The 21354-nt window shown below is 39.2% G+C and overlaps 2 protein-coding genes across 2 annotated transcripts; one reads left to right on the forward strand and one right to left on the reverse strand.

Moving 5' to 3' along the window:
- Nucleotides 1-1864: 1864 nt before the first annotated feature.
- rbp4l (retinol binding protein 4, like) lies at nucleotides 1865-3928 on the reverse strand. Its single transcript, XM_086187536.1, has 5 exons — nucleotides 3781-3928; nucleotides 3331-3461; nucleotides 3087-3223; nucleotides 2448-2560; nucleotides 1865-2354 (listed from the first exon to the last, which is right to left on the reverse strand). Exons 2-5 carry the CDS (start codon nucleotides 3445-3447, stop codon nucleotides 2131-2133), a joined length of 591 nt encoding a protein of 196 aa, XP_086043662.1. The 5' UTR covers nucleotides 3448-3461; nucleotides 3781-3928; the 3' UTR covers nucleotides 1865-2130.
- A 4474-nt stretch (nucleotides 3929-8402) lies between these two features.
- On the forward strand, nucleotides 8403-20696 carry LOC147244146 (rod cGMP-specific 3',5'-cyclic phosphodiesterase subunit beta-like). Its single transcript, XM_086186574.1, has 23 exons — nucleotides 8403-9009; nucleotides 9137-9448; nucleotides 11351-11503; nucleotides 14413-14502; nucleotides 14671-14811; nucleotides 14887-14961; nucleotides 15071-15135; nucleotides 15801-15867; nucleotides 15957-16004; nucleotides 16091-16240; nucleotides 16400-16543; nucleotides 16815-16880; nucleotides 17035-17184; nucleotides 17273-17380; nucleotides 17486-17595; nucleotides 17821-17908; nucleotides 18072-18172; nucleotides 18250-18357; nucleotides 18441-18504; nucleotides 18595-18669; nucleotides 19802-19885; nucleotides 19976-20129; nucleotides 20271-20696. Exons 1-23 carry the CDS (start codon nucleotides 8851-8853, stop codon nucleotides 20315-20317), a joined length of 2559 nt encoding a protein of 852 aa, XP_086042700.1. The 5' UTR covers nucleotides 8403-8850; the 3' UTR covers nucleotides 20318-20696.
- The last annotated feature ends 658 nt before the right edge of the window (nucleotides 20697-21354 follow it).

Here is a 21354-nt window from a genome sequence, read left to right on the forward strand (position 1 = left end):
CAGAAGATGGAGCCTCAACCAGATAAATCCACTTATATTCTTACCTCAGGCTTGCAAGTCCAATGGGTTTGTTTACAGTCTGCGTTGGTACTGACGATGAGCTGTTGTTCCAGTGTTGTGTTTTTGTTCAGCATTAGACGGCTATAAAAAGACTGTGCTAGTCATGGGATATAAAAGTAGCATTTTCCAGGATTGGAAAAGTTTATGAAAAACTCATGGAAAAATTGGGAAAAGTTGTGGAAATTTACTTAAAAAAAACATGAATTAAGTGTATGTGGTTGAGTTAAGATCGACTGAGATGAATCCATCAGTGTTGAGTTACGGTTATACGTGTTGTATCAAAATAGCTTGTCATTCATTCTAATTTCATTTTTAAATTTGTTTATACTTTTCATGTGTTAAGTCTCCAGAGAATGTAAGGTTATGAAATACTTCCTCACAGGTGTCTTCCTTCCTTTTGTGCCCTCATGATACAAAAATAATCCAGAAGAAATCAAGACTGGAGTACCTTTGTTGCGAGAATTAGCGGGATAGCACGTAGGCTAAGGGGTAAAGCTACTGATCGTCCGCCTGCAAACTAGCTTAGCACTGATGTCTCATTTCCAGTAAGTTCCAACTGATGATCCCATAAGTTGCTAAGCTAGTTTACAAGTTTGGCCCGGCTGTTCCTTCAACCAGCGCCAGCCAGAGATTAACCCCCCACCCCACTGAGATGATTCATCAAATGATGATGAGCAGAACCCCATAACATTTTGAAGTAATGGGGGGTTCACTTTTGAATCTATAGAAAGCAGCACAATACATTATTAAAAAAAGGATTTCTTTCCAGAGAAGTGTTTTCAGTGTGTATGTCTGACCAAATGGTACCATTGTGGTGGTTCAAGCGTTTGACATTCATGCGCTTTATTTTGAGACCACTAGACAACAGAAAAAAGCATGTAGATTGATATTTATCTTGCTAATTTTGAGGTGCAGTAAAGGATAAGACAGACAGTCCATATTCTGGGTACTGTCACAGCTAGTAGACTAGTTCTATCCATTCATTTATTTTAATCATTTTGTCATAAATGACTTGGTCTCACAGGATGTTTAGGCTCATCAGATAACAAACAGAAATGTGATGTCATCGTGTCTCTCTTCTCTCCAGCCCGTTCCTTTAAATCTCCCATAATTATTATATAAAAGCGGGCAACAATTCCAAAAAAATTAAATTTAGAAAAGGTCTTGGTCCTTCCCCCTGCACCTCCTACCATGCCTTCACCCTTAAATGAATTTAGTGATAGAAAAGAGCACAAGTCTTGAGCTAACTACCAGGCTCACGCTGACTAACACCCGCTTGTTGTGTAACACCAGCAGGATTAGTAGAAACAGTCCCTATCTGTCTCGTGTCCGTGACAACAACCCTGACAGGTTCCAGCTTCTCCTACTCAAACCAATAATCATCACACAAACTGTGTTGAGAATATTTCATAAACAGTTGAGAACAAAAAAAAAAGGCAGAAGTCGTTTGGGCTTTTGCAGCTAAACATGACCTGATCTTTGACCCCTGGGGCACGCTGACAGGCCTGACAGGTGAATTAGTATAATGGGACTAAGGTCTCTGAACATCAGACCACCAGTAAGCCCGTTAGTGCTCAGAGCCTTTTGTGTTGGGTTTGGCTGCATTTTCTTTTCGGCTCAGGAGGGATCACAAGCACTTAACGTGGTCAGAGAGCAGCATGTTTTCACACCTGAACAGCTGACTAATCATTTCATGGGTTTTTACGGTTCAAATAGGTGTTTTATAATTCACCTGCTTAAAATTAAGCACAACTGTGAACGCACGGGGATGTTCTTTTAGAAAATGAAGACATTCCACAGGTAGTTTCTTTAGAAAAATAATTATTTTATTGTCATTTTTTTCCACATTCACTCGAAAGACCACAGTCATGGTGACATGTTCTTGGATAACAATAAATGAACAGAACTGTTTTCCACCTGTCATTCATTTTTTTTCCCTCCACATTCTTTTTAACGACATCTGTCCACTCACACACATCAATCATGCCTTCCCTCTCACACACTTCCTCGCTCTCTTTGCTGTCAAACCAGCTAGGCTGAAGCCTTGAAGCTAGTGACCGATTTTCTTCTCTAGCAGGCTCCAGACTGCAGGACAGGCTGGAACTGTCCAGCCATGCAGATATCGTCCTGCTTCTGACGGACGACGCGCTGGATGGCGGGGGGAAGACCGCGGGGGTTCCTGGAGAAGACAAGAGCATAACCATCCTCACAGCTGCCATCGTCCTTCAGAGTGCGGCAGGCGTAGGTGATGGCGTAGTTGTCGTAGTCGGTGTCGATCACCCAATAGTTGTCCCCTGGTTGGAGAGAGAGGCAGAGGGAGGTGAGTGAGTAGGGATGGGGGGTGGGGGGTGGAAGAGGGCCATCAGGGGGGATATTTGCATGCTCACCTCCGCTGGACAGGTAGCTGGCCAGGCCCTGGTAGTTCATGAACATCTTTCCAGGGGTGGTAGGGTCTGGGACAGAGTACTGGGCGGCCATGTCAGCGCAAACGACCCAGAAACTACAATGCAAGCATGCAGGTTATAATTACAAAACAAAACTTCCACTTATACTGACGACAGTCTTTGAATTGGAGAAGCTATCTAACAATTCCTGCAGGATAACCACAGAAAATATTTAAAATTTACTCAACAAAAGCTTTTTCCTGGCCTCATCCTGAGCATTTAAATCAACTACCTTGTGTGTCTGTGCGCTCACACCCACATTCCTGGGTAGAAACCCACCCCTCCAACCTGCATTTCATACTAATCCTCCCTAATCCTGGGAAAACCCATCTTGTCATTAAAATGGCTCAGAATGAGCTTCTAGAAAATTCCACCTGCTGCTATCGTAAATCTTCAGGTGGACTCGAGCACAACTTTCTCCTTAACTTCTGACCCAGGAAAGTGAATATTTGCCCCCAGCTTCTCTGCCCTTTAGAGGGACTTGACCAGAGAGGGGTTCAAATTAAGGAGGTATTTGCTTTTTTTTAAGTGAATTAATTCTATTTCGATTGTGAGTGAAATAAATAAGCACGCCAGACTCACCCAAACAGAGTGACACGTCCCTTGGAGGAGGCGGTCATGCTGCCATCATCATCGATGGTGTATTCAGCAGAGATGTTGTCCTGCAGGAACAAACCTTCTGGATCTTTCTTCTGCAGTGCGTACCACTTCCCAGCATACTGCAATTAAGTAGGAATAAGAAAGTCAGAGAGAGTTTTCTTTACATGCTTGCTGTTAGCATGTTGTTGTTTTTGGTTTTTTTGGTTTTTTAAAAAAATGTACTCACCCTCTTAGGATCAAAGTCCTCCTTCACTGTGAAGCTGTCAACAACACAGGAGGCAGACATGCTGCGCTCCATGTAGGACAGCAGGACCAGCAGCAGGGCCAGTTTAGAGGATGCCATTTTAGCAGCTGCACCTGGACCAGGGAGAAATGACGACAAGCTGGTTTCAGAGGTGCAGGATGACACAACAAATCCATCACGTACAGATAACAACTGCACCACAGATAAAGATTCAGCTCCTCAGGATCTCTGCTGCTGCTAGAATACGATCCAAAATCTAACATGGATGAAAAACACTATTCTGATTTGATAGGTGATGCAGCCGGTAGAATATTCAAACAGTTCCTGCTGGCTTGCTAGACTTTTTTTTCCCCGTTTGATAAAAGCCTACATAAACCTCAGAGTCCTATTGGAGGTTGTTTTTTTTTAATGAGTCAAATTTCATCCTCTTACCTGTTTTCTGTCAAAGTATCAGCAGAGATGAAATTCCAGAGCTGTTCGCGGCTAACCACCAGATTGGCTCTTGCGTCTGAGGCAGCCTTTATATACACACTCCACAGACAAGCTTACGGCTGATTTTCATTGCTTGGAACTAAATAAGGTGCTTAAATCTAGAGGTAATCCTGTTGGGGTGAAATCCTTACCGTAATCTGGCTTCTATATTCAAACCTGCCCAAGATTTACTATAAAAACAATTCAACCTTTATGTAACTGAGAAGAAGTACAATGAAAGAGGCATGAGCACACCGGACAAGAGATAAACAAACAAACTCGAACTGCACAGTTTAGTGTCAACTGTTGCTACACAAATATTTTGAAGAATGAATCTGGCCAAAAGCAGAAAAACGAACATTATTTTTGCATTTTTTGAAAGAAACTCTGTTAGAGAGGAGGATACATGGAATATACGTTCTATCACGTAGCAACTGACACGCTAAAACATTCTTTCTGTCTGTTTTTCAAGACAGGCATGATGAAGACTCAGTCTAGGACCATATTCATTCCATATTATTGGGAAGTAGCTGCTTCTTGAATATCATAAGCACTACTGAGCTACTTTAAAAGAGTTCAGTTATGCAATACTAATATTCATACAAACAAATGAGTCCTCATGCAGGTTATTGTGTGTTCACCAGGTAGAAGATATGCAAGCATCATATTTCACGACAAACGTCAATCGATACTTGATTGCGGGGATTGCATGCATCAGTCTGGCGGTTCCAAATATTCCCATTAAACACACTATTATTTCTGCCACTAGGCGGTGTCACTAGGGGTCTGTCAGTTAAAATCAACAGCAAAAGACATTATTAATTGAAACTTTACCAAATTAGTAAAATTGGACTTTGTACCCCTTTGAATGAGATCTTGGTGACTCTATAAGTCAGAAAATGCAAGACATATATCTGTATCTATTTATAGATACAGATATAGATATATATACATAGATAGATAGATCGAAGCTAATGGAGATCGACTACAAACTATCTAAAACATCGGTTTTCAAACTCTCAAAAAAATTTATGGTATAAGTAATAATCCACCTTTTTGAGTTTATGACCCTTGAAAGGTAAATTACGCTTTTTGTGTTAAATATCGTTTTAACGATACTGTGGAGTAGTGTGGGATCATGGGAGTTGTTGTCTTTACGATTGAACAAAGCTATCGGTCAAAAAAAAAAGAGTCAGTAATATGTTGAAGTCACATTGAAAGTTAAGCACCTTGTGTCACTCAAGTCTAAAATGAAATAAATGATTAATAACGTAACTGCATGTACTTGCAAATACCCAAACTGTGTGGAAATACAGGCAAACGCCGTGTCCAGCTGTGGGAGAGAAGGCTATGTTGCAGATTCAGTTGCTGGGTGTCACACCACTGTTGTCAGGTTCAAGAGGACCCTGCAGAGAAGCCCTGTGATTAATGACAATAACAAGACTTAAAAAAGATTTTAAAAAAAACCCAACAAATTGTGGCTGTTATTTATTGTGTTTTGCAAAATGATAATTCTGGTGATGCTACTTGAACAATTAGGTTTCATATTGTGTATATATTTTCCAAATGACAGCAGTTTGGGAAGATTTCTGTTTGTTTTTGTGACACGAATTAAATAGATGCAACATTTGTAAAATTTGTAATGGTTATACGTCGTATGTAGCGACAAACAAGGAAGAAGAAAACACTTCAACGTGCATGCAGTTATGCACTCACACACACTCTCTCTCTCTCACTCACACACACACACACACACACACACACACACACACACACACACACACACACACACACACTCCTGTGAACTTGTAAACTCTTATTTCCCGGATTAACCCCGGTCACCTGAGATTACTGCTGGCATAATATATCATGTAATAACGTCCAAAGACCTCTGGCTTTGCACATTTGTGCTTCCCTTGTGCATTTTTCCTTAAGAGTTCTCTCATCTTTTGCTTTCTTTCATAAAATTGATTCGAATGCAGTAAGTTATCATCGTGGCAGATGGGTAGTAAACAGACTCGTCAGCGAGGATACAGACTGAGAAGCCAATCAAGACAGACGGTCTATTTTCTCCTCTGACTCAGTGATGTAATCCTTCTTGTATGTCCATAAATGGATTGTCAACAGAAATAGAGTCACATTACATAGTTGTAACTTCCAGATTTAGATTCATAAATGCAACACATTACATAAACTGAAAAGGAATTGAAATTTGAACATGTTGATGACAGCCTGTAAAAAATTTGATAACAGTATAAGACTGTTGAAATAATGTTTTTTTTTTTTTTGTCACATTCAGTTTAATTTCTTTTCTGACTATCTTACTGTCATCATAACCCCATGAAAATAATAAAAACATGAGTAGGTGACCATGGGTAACGCCAGCCAAGCACATTTTTGAAACAAACTTTTTAACAAATTTTGAATATCGTAATATTGTACTCACAGGTACTCATAGCCATGTCAAGCACTTGTGCCAGAGATGCTGAGAACTAAGACATCGTTCACGACGTCGGTTGGACTGTTCCAGTTTCCTTGATGGCTCCAAGTGGCTTCTAACATTCTCAGTCACCGGTGAGGAGCAGCTTGTGTGACTCTGCATGGGTGCGACCCTCTGACAGAGTTGTGTGTCTCATGAGAGTTGTTGACTTTCATGTGGTTGGTTGTTGATCTAACTGGTCTCTATGAGGGTTGTTAGATGGACCCAAGTGAATGGATGAGGGGTCCTTGGGGGGGGGGGGGGGGGGTGCTCAGGACTGTATTGTAGGTGGTGGACAGGTAATGACAAAGGCCTCCTCTTCTGTCCAGGGATGGTTGCTCCATTTTGACATACATGATTTATTTAACTCCTCTTTCAAACTGTTTGTCTACACTGACCAGGACGTCTACTGTACATCGCTGTTCGTTCTTCTTCACGTCAAGGAAACTGAAACAGTCCAGTTGGCGACAACACTGCGCTTCAGAGGTACCTGAATGATTAAGATATGGCTTTGCTGCCACACTGTGGTGAACAGCAACATTGCAGGAGTGATGAGTTACAAGACAGGGCCTCATTAATGAAACAAACAGTTAATGATTTTCTAAGGCCAGCTAACGTGTGCCTGACACAAAATTAAGTAATTAGCTTGATGCTTCTACACAAACACTTTGATTACACGCAAAGACACCAACAAGCCCTGATGAGGCCAAGAATAACTTCAACACGTGTTGATTGATGCCAGATTATAGTCACTCATAAGGTGACGGTCATCAATTGAATAACAACGCAATGTAGTCTCTCTCACACACACACACACACACACACACACACACACACACACACACACACACACACACACTGCACCAGCTGTAATCTATTATAGTGGAGACAGATTATCTATCTGACCTTTTGTTTAAGGTGTTTATGAAACCTTATTATCCTCTCTGCTTGGAATGAAGGATTATTGAATTTTTATATGGATCTAACTTCTCTGTCTGACTGTGTGTGTCTGTGTGTGTGGTTGTGTATTTGAGACTATGCTGTGTTGTTATTCAATTGATGACCATCACCTTTTGAGTGACTATAATCTGGCATGAATACATCGTATTGTGTATTGTAGCCAACTCTTGGAGCATAACAAAGCTTCCAGTCCACTTTTTTTTTTTTCAAAAATTCCGGTCTTGTGGATTAGAGACACATAGATAAAATGTGTCAAAATTGAATTGGATCAAAGTGATACCTCACTCAAAAAAGTGAGTTTTACCCTCCAGTGACTCACTGTTAGATGTCTTGAACTCACATGGATGCCTCCTCCTGTGTATTACCTCTTGAACACAGAGCTCAGAAAATGATAACGACTACTTTTTTCCCCTTGAAACTTAAGAAGACCAACTATTATCAACAGCTACACTGTTCAAACGTCCGTGTGGTGGATTATTGAGTATACGGGTGGATAAAGAAGATGTGGATTACACCGGATGATGTAATTGAGAGTAAACAAACGTTCTAGTCAGTTTTGCTGTTGTTAGTAGTTGGTCTCCATTAGCTTCATGCTACGAGTGTGTTGCTTGGGTTTATCGAGTTGTAGAATCATCAAGACGTAACAGAGACTGAAAAACATCTTTGCAAACATAAATTTTAAACAGCAAATGAGACTTTTTTTGGTCGAAGTATCACTTTAAACTCAACATGAAGAGAGAGGGTAGGGTTTGAGTGCTGAGATAATCAGCTACTGTCCTAACTAAATAGGGCTTATGCTTGAGGAGGCCTTGTTTAATAAGGACTTAAAGAGCTCGTACAGCCAGACCTGCAGAAACAGTTGAAGGCAAAATGAATGATAACATTAAAAAGTGAGATGAGTTTGAACACACTGGGTTTTGTGTTATTTTTCTTGATGAGGACGCAAATGTTGCTAAGTATTTCTCCTGTTCTCATTAAGTTTAATAATTTTCTCATCTGTTCTTGGGGTCTAAACTCACAACGGCAAAGCAAAGAAGATCTAAATGTGCGTCATCTTTCTTCAGAGTGGATGTATTGGTCGTGTGAACAGACCTAGGATTTTATTAAATCATATAGATTTAAAAAAAAAATTTTTTTTGATCCCTGTTCTGGAGGCACGGATGTGTGGAAGTCCACTGATCATTTGGCCCGCATGTGTGTTACGAGATGATCAGCTGACAAGTTTAGCATAGGCAGATCCCTGCTAACCTTCAGCACTATCTGCTGATGACAGAGAGATTGTTTGGATTCAGCCCTCTGCCTCCTCCTCAGGGCTCTCCCTCACTCATCCCACTCATCCCGCTAACAGGGAGAGGATTTTTTTTTTTTACTTGCATTTGAATGTGTTCATTTAACTTCTCTGTATAACAGTTGATTTTTAGTTCTGGAGGATTACAGGGTTCTTTTTGAGTTACTTTTAGACTCTGAATTTTACTTAGGAGACGCTTGGACGTAGCTCATCTAGGGCAGAGTTGGACAGAGCCGAAGCTCAATCGCTGAACTGAGGAGGCAGAAGACAGGTGTATTTGGGAGGAGAGGAGCAAGAGGGAACCATGGGTGTGCAAAAGGAGGATGTGGAGAAGTTCCTCCAGGGGAACCCTGCATTTGCTAAACAATACTTTGCTAAGAAGTTGAACCCAGCCTGCATATCAAAGGTGTCAGGACTCCCTGAGAAACAGGTCGACTTCAGCCAATTCCTGGAGCTCAGTCAGGTAAAAGAATACTTCTCTATTTGTTGATTTCATGACCATGAATGTGCAGCCTGATTTAGAGATTTACAGATGTCTTTTTCTTTCTCTGCTGCAACCATAACTTTAACTTTTTCTCTCCGATCAAAAGGTTGAGGAGAGCCAAATCCTGTACGATTTGATCAAAGACATGCAGGAGAACATCAACGTGGAAAAGGTGGTCTTCAAGATCCTGAAACGAATCAGCGCGCTCATCCACGCTGACCGCTGCAGCTTGTTCATGTACCGTCAGAGGAATGGTATCGGAGAGCTGGCCACAAGGCTCTTCAACGTCAACACAGAGGCAGACTTAGATGAGTGTGTGGTGCCGCCGGACTCAGAGATCGTCTATCCACTAGACATGGGAATCGTCGGACACGTGGCCCTCACCAAGAAGACGGTTAATGTCAAAGATGTCAAAGAGGTAAGAGCTCACCTTAATGAAGTGTGGCTGTTCAAGATACTACCATTAGGGGGCGCCAGAGCCACCATTAAAAAAACTAAATGAAGTGGCTTGAATTCATTTAATTAATATGCACACAAACCCATTCTGAGCCACTCAGTATGAAAGTTGAAGACTTTTTGCTGAAATCCTTGATCAAACTTCATGTGACTTTAAACCCCCCAGACTTGTGAGCAGTGGTGAGATTGTGGAAAAAACAGTGCAGTTCCCTTCACATAAAATTCCATGTGCAATTTATGTTGATGGTCTTAATGAGGGGAGTATCTCAAAGCTCAGGAGTATATATATCATGTTTCTTATTAATATCTACATATATTCTAATGAAAAATTCCTTTCTTCAACTACTTTCACAGCTTTAAAAATGGTGATTTAGAGCTGGTAGCCTGATTAATAAATCTCTGACACTAAAGGTAATTAAAGGGACAATTCCGATCATTTAAATTCAATGTATTTAATATTTGACACAGGCAACAACTCTGTGATCACGAGGACTAAGTTGTTCAAGGAGTTTAACTCTCCTTTAACAGCAAACTACAAGTTTTATTCCATCTACAAGTTATGATCTTGTGCATATTCAATATATGATAGTACACAGGTGCTGTTGGAATACATCACCAAGATTTGAATCATCATTAGCTTAACTGCTGGGTTTATATGTCTGTATATTAATTACACTGTGATTAAAAGGAGAGCCCCACTGATACTGGATTGATGCCGATATTGCTATTTGGAATGAAAATATGTGTGAATATATTAATAATAATAATGATAATAAAGAAATATCGATATCGCAAATCTGCACTGTAAAAAAGCAACAAAGTCAAGTAAAGTATGCAGCTTGCAAAATGGCCCAGTTTACAGTGTTTGATTCATAACTCCATAGCTATACATGTGGATGTAATTGCACTGGGTTCGAGCTAATGATGCAACATGATTCCAACTCATATAACAAACTGAATATATATAAGTACATGTGCTTTGCATGTAGAGATTTAATGTGATGTTTTCATATCATTATAAATATTTATAAGTTGATATAAGTGTGCCCAGCATCTTCCAATCAGATTTATTTTGGCTCTTCTTTACACCTGTTTTTTAACCCTGTGTGGTGCAGCCGTGTGGACGAGGAGCTAATAACACGTACCTCCACTAGAGCAAGTGAGGGCTGAAATCCCCGTGTCAGACATAATCCATTTATTTCCAGATCCCATCAGACTCTGCTGGAGGATCTGGATTAGACGCCTCTGGCATTTAGTCAGCAGTAATATCAAACAGATCCAAACCAGTTCATCAACACTCCGTCTGTATCACAACGCATTTATCAGCCTTTTAATTGTGTAGACATTCACATGCGGTTATCAAAGACAGACTCAATATCGTGCTTTATGTATAACCTTTGTTATGTTACTGTAAATGATTGGTTGGTTGCAGTTGTCAGGTCTACAGTATGCTGTACTTTACTAAGAGGGCTAGAACACCTATCACTTGGCATTAGAAAATTCACTTTAAGGCATTTTATTGACTTTTTTCATTCTTGATACAAAATCTAGATGCAGTTTTTTTTAAAAACTAAATCACTGACTTATGTTCAACAACTACTGTCATGTAAGAGGACAGGATTGTAGATTCATTCCCTTAGAGAAGGTGTGTGTGTGTGTGTGTGCGTGTGTGTGTGTGTGTGTGTGTGCGTGTGCGTGTGTGTGTGTGTGTGTGTGTGCGCGTGTGTGTGTGTGTGTGTGTGTGTGTGTGTGTGTGAGACCTAGCTGCTGTTGGGGTCTGCTAACAAGGTGTTTGTAGAGCTGAAAAGCACGTTATCTATAAACTGCAAATGTACTAACAGCATGTATTTGCTTCTTCTTGCAGAACCAGCACTTCAGCTCATTTGTTGATGAACTCACAGACTATGAGACCAGGAACATTCTGGCTGCACCCATCCTGAACGGTAAAGACATGGTGGCAGTTATCATGGTTCTTAACAAGACCACTGGACCACATTTCACTGAAGAGGACGAAGACGTGAGTCCCCACCACACAAGAACTTACAAACTCTACCAGGCAGTCAAAATCAGAGTAGAATCGAGCAGTGCAATGGACTTTTAGCTGGAAGACAGATTTGCCTTGTTACCATGACAGCATATCAGTAATAATCTATAACATCACCATTATATCAGTAATAATCTATAACATCACCATTATATCAGTGATAATCTATGACATCACCAGTATATTAGTGATAATCTATGACATCACCAGTATATTAGTAGTGATCCATAGCATCACCATTATATCAGTAATAATCTATAATATCACCAGTATATTAGTAGTAATCTATAACATCACCATTATATCAGTAATAATCTATAACATCATCAGTATATCAGTGATAATCTATAATATCACCAGTATATTAGTAGTAATCTATAACATCACCATTATATCAGTAATAATCTATAATATCACCAGTATATTAGTAATAATCTATAACACCACCAGTATATTAGTAATAATCTATAACATCGCCATTATATCAGTAATACTCTATAATATCACTAGTATATTAGTAGTAATCTATAACATCACCATTATATCGTAATAATCTATAACATCACCAGTATATTAGTAATAATCTATAACATCACCATTATATCAGTAATAATCTATAACATCACCATTATATCAGTAATAATCTATAACATCACCATTATATTAGTAGTTATCTATAACATCACCTGTATATCAGTAATAATCTATAACATCACCAGTATATCAGTAATAATCTATAACATCACCATTATATCAGTAATAATCTATAACATCACCATTATATCAGTAATAATCTATAACATCACCTGTATATCAGTAATAATCTATAACATCACCTGTATATCAGTAATAATCTATAACATCACCTGTATATCAGTAATAATTTATAACATCACCATTATATCAGTAATAATCTATAACATCACCATTATATTAGTAGTTATCTATAACATCACCTGTATATCAGTAATAATCTATAACATCACCTGTATATCAGTAATAATCTATAACATCACCATTATATCAGTAATAATCTATAATATCACCAGTATATTAGTAATAATCTATAACACCACCAGTATATTAGTAATAATCTATAACATCGCCATTATATCAGTAATACTCTATAATATCACTAGTATATTAGTAGTAATCTATAACATCACCATTATATCGTAATAATCTTTAACATCACCAGTATATTAGTAATAATCTATAACATCACCATTATATCAGTAATAATCTATAACATCACCATTATATCAGTAATAATCTATAACATCACCATTATATTAGTAGTTATCTATAACATCACCTGTATATCAGTAATAATCTATAACATCACCAGTATATCAGTAATAATCTATAACATCACCATTATATCAGTAATAATCTATAACATCACCATTATATCAGTAATAATCTATAACATCACCTGTATATCAGTAATAATCTATAACATCACCTGTATATCAGTAATAATCTATAACATCACCTGTATATCAGTAATAATTTATAACATCACCATTATATCAGTAATAATCTATAACATCACCATTATATTAGTAGTTATCTATAACATCACCTGTATATCAGTAATAATCTATAACATCACCTGTATATCAGTAATAATCTATAACATCACCATTATATCAGTAATAATCGATAACATCACCTGTATATCAGTAATAATCTATAACATCACCTGTATATCAGTAATAATCTATAACATCACCATTATATCAGTAATAATCTATAACATCACCTGTATATCAGTAATAATCTATAACATCACCTGTATATTAGCAGTAATCTATAGCATCACCATTGTATCTGTAATAATCTATAACATCACCATTGTATCTGTAATAATCTATAACTTCACCATTATATCAGTAATAATCTATAGCATCACCATTGTATCTGTAATAATCTATAACATCACCATTGTATCTGTAATAATCTATAACTTCACCTGTATATCAGTAATAATTTATAGCATCACCAGTATATTAGTAATAATCCATAACATCACCATTATATCAGTAATAATCTTTAACATCACCAGTATATTAGTAATAATCTATAACATCACCAGTATATTAGTAATAATCTATAGCATCACCAGTATAATCTATAGCATCACCAGTATAATCTATAGCATCACCAGTATAATCTATAGCATCACCAGTATAATCTATAGCATGGGCCCCCTGCTGTTGCCCGTAGTGCCCTGTGAGTTATTAAGGTCTTTAGGGGGCTTGCAATGTTCCGTACGTGTCAGGTTATTAATCTGCCACGTCTGGTTAATGTCATCCCAATTAGGAGTAAAATAAGCCTCAAAAAGGAAGTAATCCTGCAGGGAAGACAGTTATCATCATCTAAGGGGACATGACTATGAAGATACATGAGTTTATCCTCCTGTACACTTTTAAATCTGAATCTGTTGTTTTATTTTGATTACAAAGCAAGTTCCTATGCAAATAATGATTAAAAAAACTGTTAATAGGACAGATTCTTGTGTTTAATGCTCCAGGATGATGTTTAATTTCTTTAAATTGAAAGCTGATTTCACAACGCATGAACAACATTTGCTGAGAGAGAAACAAGTCAAGAAGTACAGACGTTTCATAATCCTTTTTAATTCCTAATGACAGACAGCACAGCTGTGACGATATTCAACATTACACATAACATGTACATTTTAGGATTTTTATAAATTCTGTCATATGTGTTTTACTCAACGCTGTCCCAAACATGATGATATTTTTTTTAAATTTGCTCAGTAATAAAGTCAATACTTCTCTATGTCTGGTGTTGGTTCATGTTGTCTAATTATCCAGTCAGTGACATATCGCACTTTCTCCTGTTTATCACTGCAGCTTTTTTTAAAGTATCTGAAAATTGCCACTCTGAACTTGAAGATCTACCACTTGAGTTACTTGCACAACTGTGAGACTCGTAAAGGACAGGTAACACATGCTGAGTACTGACTCTATAAACTACCTCTATATACAGAATCGGTGTGTCATACTAACACCTGTGTTCTGTGTGTGTGTGTGTGTGTGTGTGTGTGTGTGTGTGCGTGTGTGTGTGTGTGTGTGTGTGTGTGTGTGTGTGTGTGTGTGTGTGTGTCCTAGCTGCTGTTGTGGTCTGCTAACAAGGTGTTTGAAGAGCTGACAGATATCGAGCGTCAGTTTCACAAAGCCCTGTACACAGTCCGAGCCTACCTCAACTGTGACCGCTACTCGGTCGGGTTATTAGACATGACCAAGGAAAAGGTGAGTGTCTCTTTCCCTGGCACATTTCCCATCCTGCGTTTGTTCCCGCACGGTGCTGATTTTTGTCTCTTGCAGGAATTCTTTGATATCTGGCCGGTGTTGATGGGGGAGCAGCCACCTTACTCTGGCCCTGTAACGCCTGATGGAAGGGTACATTTGATTTGTCAGAACACATTCAACATTTACAGTTATTATCACTCCTCCTCACTATTCTAAAACAGCCTCACTTCTCATCAGTGTGTTTAATCATTTCCTGCAGGAGGTCATTTTTTACAAAGTGATTGACTATATATTACACGGGAAAGAGGAAATCAAAGTAATACCGTAAGTAAACCCTTTTCATGGATAAATTTGTCAGTATTTGTTCCTACTCCATCCTTAGGGAGCATTTCCAGTTGTCTTTAGTTGATCCACTACTCATCAATAGAGTATATTTGTTTTTGTTTATTCAAAAAGCCAACAAAGAGAAAATAAACTAAATTTTTTGCCAAAACTGCAACAACGCTTAGTTCTAATCCCCCAAAAAAGTAGTCATATTAAAAATAGCTATAGTCATATTTTATAATATCACCTATATTTCCCAGCAGCACCTTCTTCTTTACCCTCACTAGCAGGCTGGATGCTACAGCAAATCACCATTTGCCCCTTGATGTGCAAAGATTATTAATTATTTATCCATATTCAAGTTAGCAGGAGGCTAACCGGAAGAAGCTAGCTCTCCTGATCGAGCATGTGCAGGATGTAGCCTCCCAGAAGCCCCTGAATGGCAACACATCCACAAACTCTATCCAGCATGAAAAACACAGCGATTTATTTCATAGCCATGAGTATAGTGAGCACATGGGAACTCATTTGGCGAGGGCTTTTTATTTATAACGAAATACGATGCATAGTAGTTTTAAAGTTAAAATAAAGATGGAGTTATAATAGTGATAATGTGATCCAGTCACAACTATCACATAACTTGTCTCTTGGCCTCTGTCATGCAGCAACCCGCCTGCGGATCACTGGGCGTTGTGTAGCGGTCTGCCTACTTATGTGGCTGAAAGTGGTTTTGTGAGTTCCTTTTTAATGTCATTACTACAATTGTTAGTTGTGATGTATTTGTGCATCAACCTGATCAATCTGTTGTATTTCTGTTGAAGATTTGCAACATTATGAACGCCGGAGCTGATGACACATTCGAGTTTCAGGTACTTATGGCCCCTAAAGGGAGGATAAATGATGAAAACTGCTCCAGAAGCCGGATATATGTTTTCCTCTTGTTCTGATCTTGCAGACTGAGCCGCTCGACAGCAGTGGCTGGACCATAAAAAATGTTCTCTCGCTGCCAATCGTCAACAAAAAGGAAGAGATCGTTGGCGTGGCCACCTTCTATAACAGGAAAGATGGAAAGCCTTTTGATGACCAGGATGAGCAGCTCATGGAGGTGTTTTGGTTCTCTCATATATTTAAATGCTTTTTTTTTGCAATTTTAGTTTAGATGCACTGAATTACGTCATCAAGATAACATCTTCCTCTATTGTCATCTTTGGACCGCGTGTATTCTTCTGTATGTACTGAGCTGATTCTGCTGCTCGTCTCTCAGGCTTTGACCCAGTTCCTGGGCTGGTCAGCTTTGAACACGGACACTTACGACAAGATGAACAAACTTGAGAATCGAAAAGACATTGCCCAGGATATGGTGCTGTACCACGTTAAATGTCGGAATGATGAAATCCAAAATATTCTGGTCAGTATTATTTTTTTCTCTTCTGTAAATTAACTACATATTAATGGTTGACACATAAGAATATTTATCTTCATGAAAACTGCCTTGCACTAATTTTGCACAAGTTCTAGTACAAGTAACAGTTGAGCATCAATACCTCACACTTTTACTGTTTCACATGAATGTGTGTGTGTGTGTGTGTGTGTGTGTGTGTGTGTGTGTGTGTGTGTGTGTGTGCGCACTCGTTAGTCAGCTCATGTACACAACTTCATTGTTTTTTCCTTTCCCCCAGAATACCAGAGACATTTATGGCTGTGAACCAAATGAGTGTGAAGAAGACGAGCTCCTTGGTATTCTGGTAACGCCAAAAGAATCTCTAATTTGACGAGCACACTGCCTCTGTCCTCTAAATTAGTGGAAACATTGTAGTGTTAAAGTATAACTGTTAGTTGTACTTGAATAGATGTGTAATATATTTTACCACACGTGGTATTTGTTCCTTTCCCCTTTAGAAAAAAGACCTACCTCAACTTATTAAGAAATTTGAGATCTACGAATTCCGCTTTTCGGATTTTAACTGCACGGAGATGGACCTGGTGAAATGTGGCATCCAAATGTATTATGAAGTTGGAGTGGTGAAGAAGTTCCAGGTCCCTCAAGAGGTTATACAGACACAGAAACATACGAGCGTTATGTCACGTTGCTCTGAAGCGCTGGGCTTGTGTGACTGTTCGGGTTTCCTCTGCTCAGGTGCTGGTTCGCTTCATGTACTCAGTGAGTAAAGGCTACAGAAGAATCACCTACCACAACTGGCGTCATGGCTTCAATGTGGGACAGACCATGTTTACACTCTTGACGGTATTGTCTCCTCATTTCACAGTACAAGTTACTTTCATTTCTGTTCCACTGCCTTGAGTACAACTGACATTTGACATCACTTCGGCCTTTGTTGGCTGCCTACAGACAGGAATGCTGAAGCGATACTACACTGACTTGGAGGTGATGGCCATGATAACTGCAGGCTTCCTGCATGACATCGATCACAGAGGGACCAACAACCTGTACCAGGTCAAGTAAGTGCAGCTGGGAACTGTTGTATCTCTAAGTGATGTGTCAATGACGTTAGTGGAAATCAGCCGTTTTTCATCTCTTCCACACGGCTGCAATGCTGCATTATCTGATAGTAGAAGAACATGCACACTTTTGGGAGATACACCTGTCTACAAATCTGAGCTGCAACAATAAAGCAATGACAATTGTGCTTTTCATTGAGGATCATCTATAACATACATTTCCAGGTCAGGTAATCCCCTGGCCAAGCTACACGGCTCCTCCATCTTGGAACGACATCATTTAGAGTTTGGAAAGTTTCTCTTGGCTGATGAGGTGAGAAAGAGGATTAAAATGACAGAACATATTCTCAAGTAATGCTAACATATGATTGACTGCTGCCTTCTGTTACACGATATATTTTCATTGCACCTACAAAGAACAAGTCTGCTGACACTGAAACATATTCCTATGTTCACATCTCTGCTCTCACCTGCAGTCACTGAACATCTACCAGAACCTCAACAGGCGACAGGTTGACCATGTGATTCACCTCATGGATATCGCCATCATCGCCACTGACCTGGCTCTTTATTTCAAGTCAGTAAAGTCTCTCATCTGCTTGCCCTCAACGTGCTTTTACACCTGAGTCTAACAGTAAGACCTCACTTTGTTAGGAAGAGGACCATGTTCCAGAAGATTGTGGATCTTTCACACACGTATGAGGAGGAGAAGAAATGGGTTGACTTCATGTCTCTAGAAACAACCAGAAAAGAGATCGTCATGTGAGTAAAAAAAGATAAAAACACATGCACGGTTCCTTTGTTTCTTGATGTTCTTCTGATCCTTTACATCTTTCTATCCTCAGGGCAATGATGATGACTGCATGTGACTTATCAGCTATCACCAAACCCTGGGAGGTACAGAGCAAGGTGAGAAGCCCAAAAATGATCAGCTGACTGATTAGTGGCCTGTTGATAAGCCTTACACTGGTGTTCTGATTACTGCTCCTGCTTTTAAAGGTTGCCCTGTCTGTAGCAGCGGAGTTCTGGGAGCAGGGTGACCTGGAGAGAACAGTACTGGAACAACAACCTATCGTGAGTTACCCTTTATTGCTGTGACTGTTTTATAGGTTTATCTGCTACTTCCAAACATGAAAGAGGAACGAATTACAGTGAAAACCGACAAAACTAAAATGAAAACGCATTCATTCTTAAGGCTGATTTAGACACTTGTGTGTCAGTCGTTGCGAGCATTTAAACTACAACATAGGCTTGGCTTCTATGTCCTTGTGTATCTAAGCCTTAACCTACCATGATTTGAACCCAAATTAGTGATCGGGCTTCAAGTTCAATTAATAATACTTATAAAAAATCACATAAATCTCACACAACTGACAATACGATCTACCCTACAGCACTTTAAGACAGTTGGTGTCTGGAAATTACTCTAATTCAGTGTGTGTGACTATTAAAACAGTCGAACCTGAAATAAAATGGAATTTCTTCTTTACACACCTGAGCCATGGTGGAGTGGCCGAGGTTTCACCCCCAACCAGTCAAAGCAGAAGGCCGTCCCCAGTGAGCCTGGGTCTGCTCGACGTTCCTGCCTGTTAAAAGGAAGGTTTTAGTCGCCGCTGTTGCAGGATGTGCTTGCTCATGGAGAATTTTTGGGTGTAAATTCATTGAAGGAGCGTGGTTCTAGACCTGCTCGACCTGTAAAGTGTCATGAGATAACTTCTGTTGTGATTTGGCGCAATATAAATAAAATTGACTTGACTTGACTTGACCCAGCTGCCCCAGGGACCATGTTGGAGTGTCCTTGAGCAAGATACTGAACCACAAATTACACCTGAGACCTTCATCATCTGTATATAAACGTGTTTGCAAGTTGGCACCTTGCCCCCTTCACCAGCAATCAATGAATGTGTGTGTGTGTGTGTGTGTGTGTGTGTGTGTGTGTGTGTGTGTGTGTGTGTGTGTGTGTGTGTGTGTGTGTATGAGTGAGTGAATGGGTTGTAAAAAGGTCAGTAGACAATAAAAGCCCAAGTCCATTTACCATTTTGTGGCTGCAGTTAGCTCATCGCTGCCACTGATGCTGATGCAGGCCGCAGTGATACAGTCTAGTAAAGCTTAAGAACCCAGAGTGATTCTTCCTGACTGCAGAACAAAGCAGGTACCATGATGTCCTGGAGTGAAGTTTATCACCGCTCTCGTTCCCTCCCTCTAGCCCATGATGGACAGGAACAAGGCAGCGGAGCTTCCCAAGCTACAGTGTGGTTTCATCGATTTTGTCTGCACATTTGTCTATAAGGTAATGTTTCATATTATATTCAGACTGTACATCCTTTTACTTCATTCATTTTCCTCAGACATCATTTGTCTATGATCCTTACTGTCTCAGGAGTTCTCACGCTTCCACCCTCAAATCACACCCATGTTGGACGGAATCCTAAACAACAGGAATGAGTGGAACGCTAAAAAGGAAGAATATGAGTCTAAACTCAAGGCCATAGAGGATGAGAAGGCTGCTAAGCAGGCGGCTGCAGCCAGTAAAGGTACAGTGATCAACTCCTGGAATGATGTTTATTAAAAACATTTGTATGATATGGTGGCCATCAAACTAAAACTGAAACTCAACAACAAAAATGTGAAATGTTCCTACTCACAAACATGTATTTGTTTTCTTGGTCCATCAGTTCCCGATAGTGGCGGAGGAGGCTCCAAGACCTGCTCAGTGTCCTAAAACAGAAGTGTGCACATTGACCAGCTTCAGTCTCACCGCCAAACAAGAAAATACAACAAAGTAAGGAAGAGGGGTCCAGGAGTGTAAGAGCGGTTCCCTGGTATTTCCGCGGTTGAACTGGTGTCCATCTGACAAGAAAACCTTGGAAAAAATCCTCAATGAGAAAGAAATGTTTTATACCTCAGACTTCTCCTCATAAAATGTTTCCTTCTCTAAAGGATAAATGTTATTGTGAATGGATGTGTGTGTGTGTGTGTGTGTGTGTGTGTGTGTGTGTGTGTGTGTGTGTGTGTGTGTGTGTTGCTTGCTGTGAGTCATGTTTGTCAAATGTACAGATGACCACAACCATTTTTGTTTAAAAGATATTCAAAACAAGAAACATGACAAAAAGGACACCCATGTACAGTCTGTATTATATAGGGAAAGTTAATATGCAGTTTTGTAATATAATTGTAATTATTTTTAAGTCCAAGAAATCTGTGGGGTAGTTTTTCATATCTTGTGCATTGAGGTTAGATTTATTTAAGGCTTCCGTGAAGAACAACATAGAATATAGAATGGCCAGATTAAAATGTTTTATTTTATTGTACAATTTATTCAGTGAATTGAATGTTTGATGCTCATTCCTTCCGGTCAACTACGATTTACAAATGAGAGTTTGTTTACTTGGACTGCAAGCCAAGCCAAACGTAGAGGTTTACTGCTAATACTATCGACTGTATCTATCTATGTGTGTGTGTGTGTGTATGTACACACACAAAGATATATATATATATATATATATATATATATATATATATATATATACACACACACACACACACACACACATATACTGTACATGTGTATATACATACATACATACATACATACACATACATGTGTATGTATACACATATATGCATATATATACACATATGTACCGGTATATATACACACACATATATATATGTAAAATGCAACATATTATGAGCTTTAGCTGATGATAGCTGCTTAAACATGATGCCTTTATACTGTACATATGTTTGAGCGTGTAG

The sequence above is a fragment of the Aulostomus chinensis genome, chromosome 19 (genome assembly GCF_037954235.1).
Source record: "Aulostomus chinensis isolate RoL2024-O1b breed Wild chromosome 19, RoL_Achi_v1.0, whole genome shotgun sequence".
Classification (NCBI taxonomy): domain Eukaryota; kingdom Metazoa; phylum Chordata; class Actinopteri; order Syngnathiformes; family Aulostomidae; genus Aulostomus; species Aulostomus chinensis.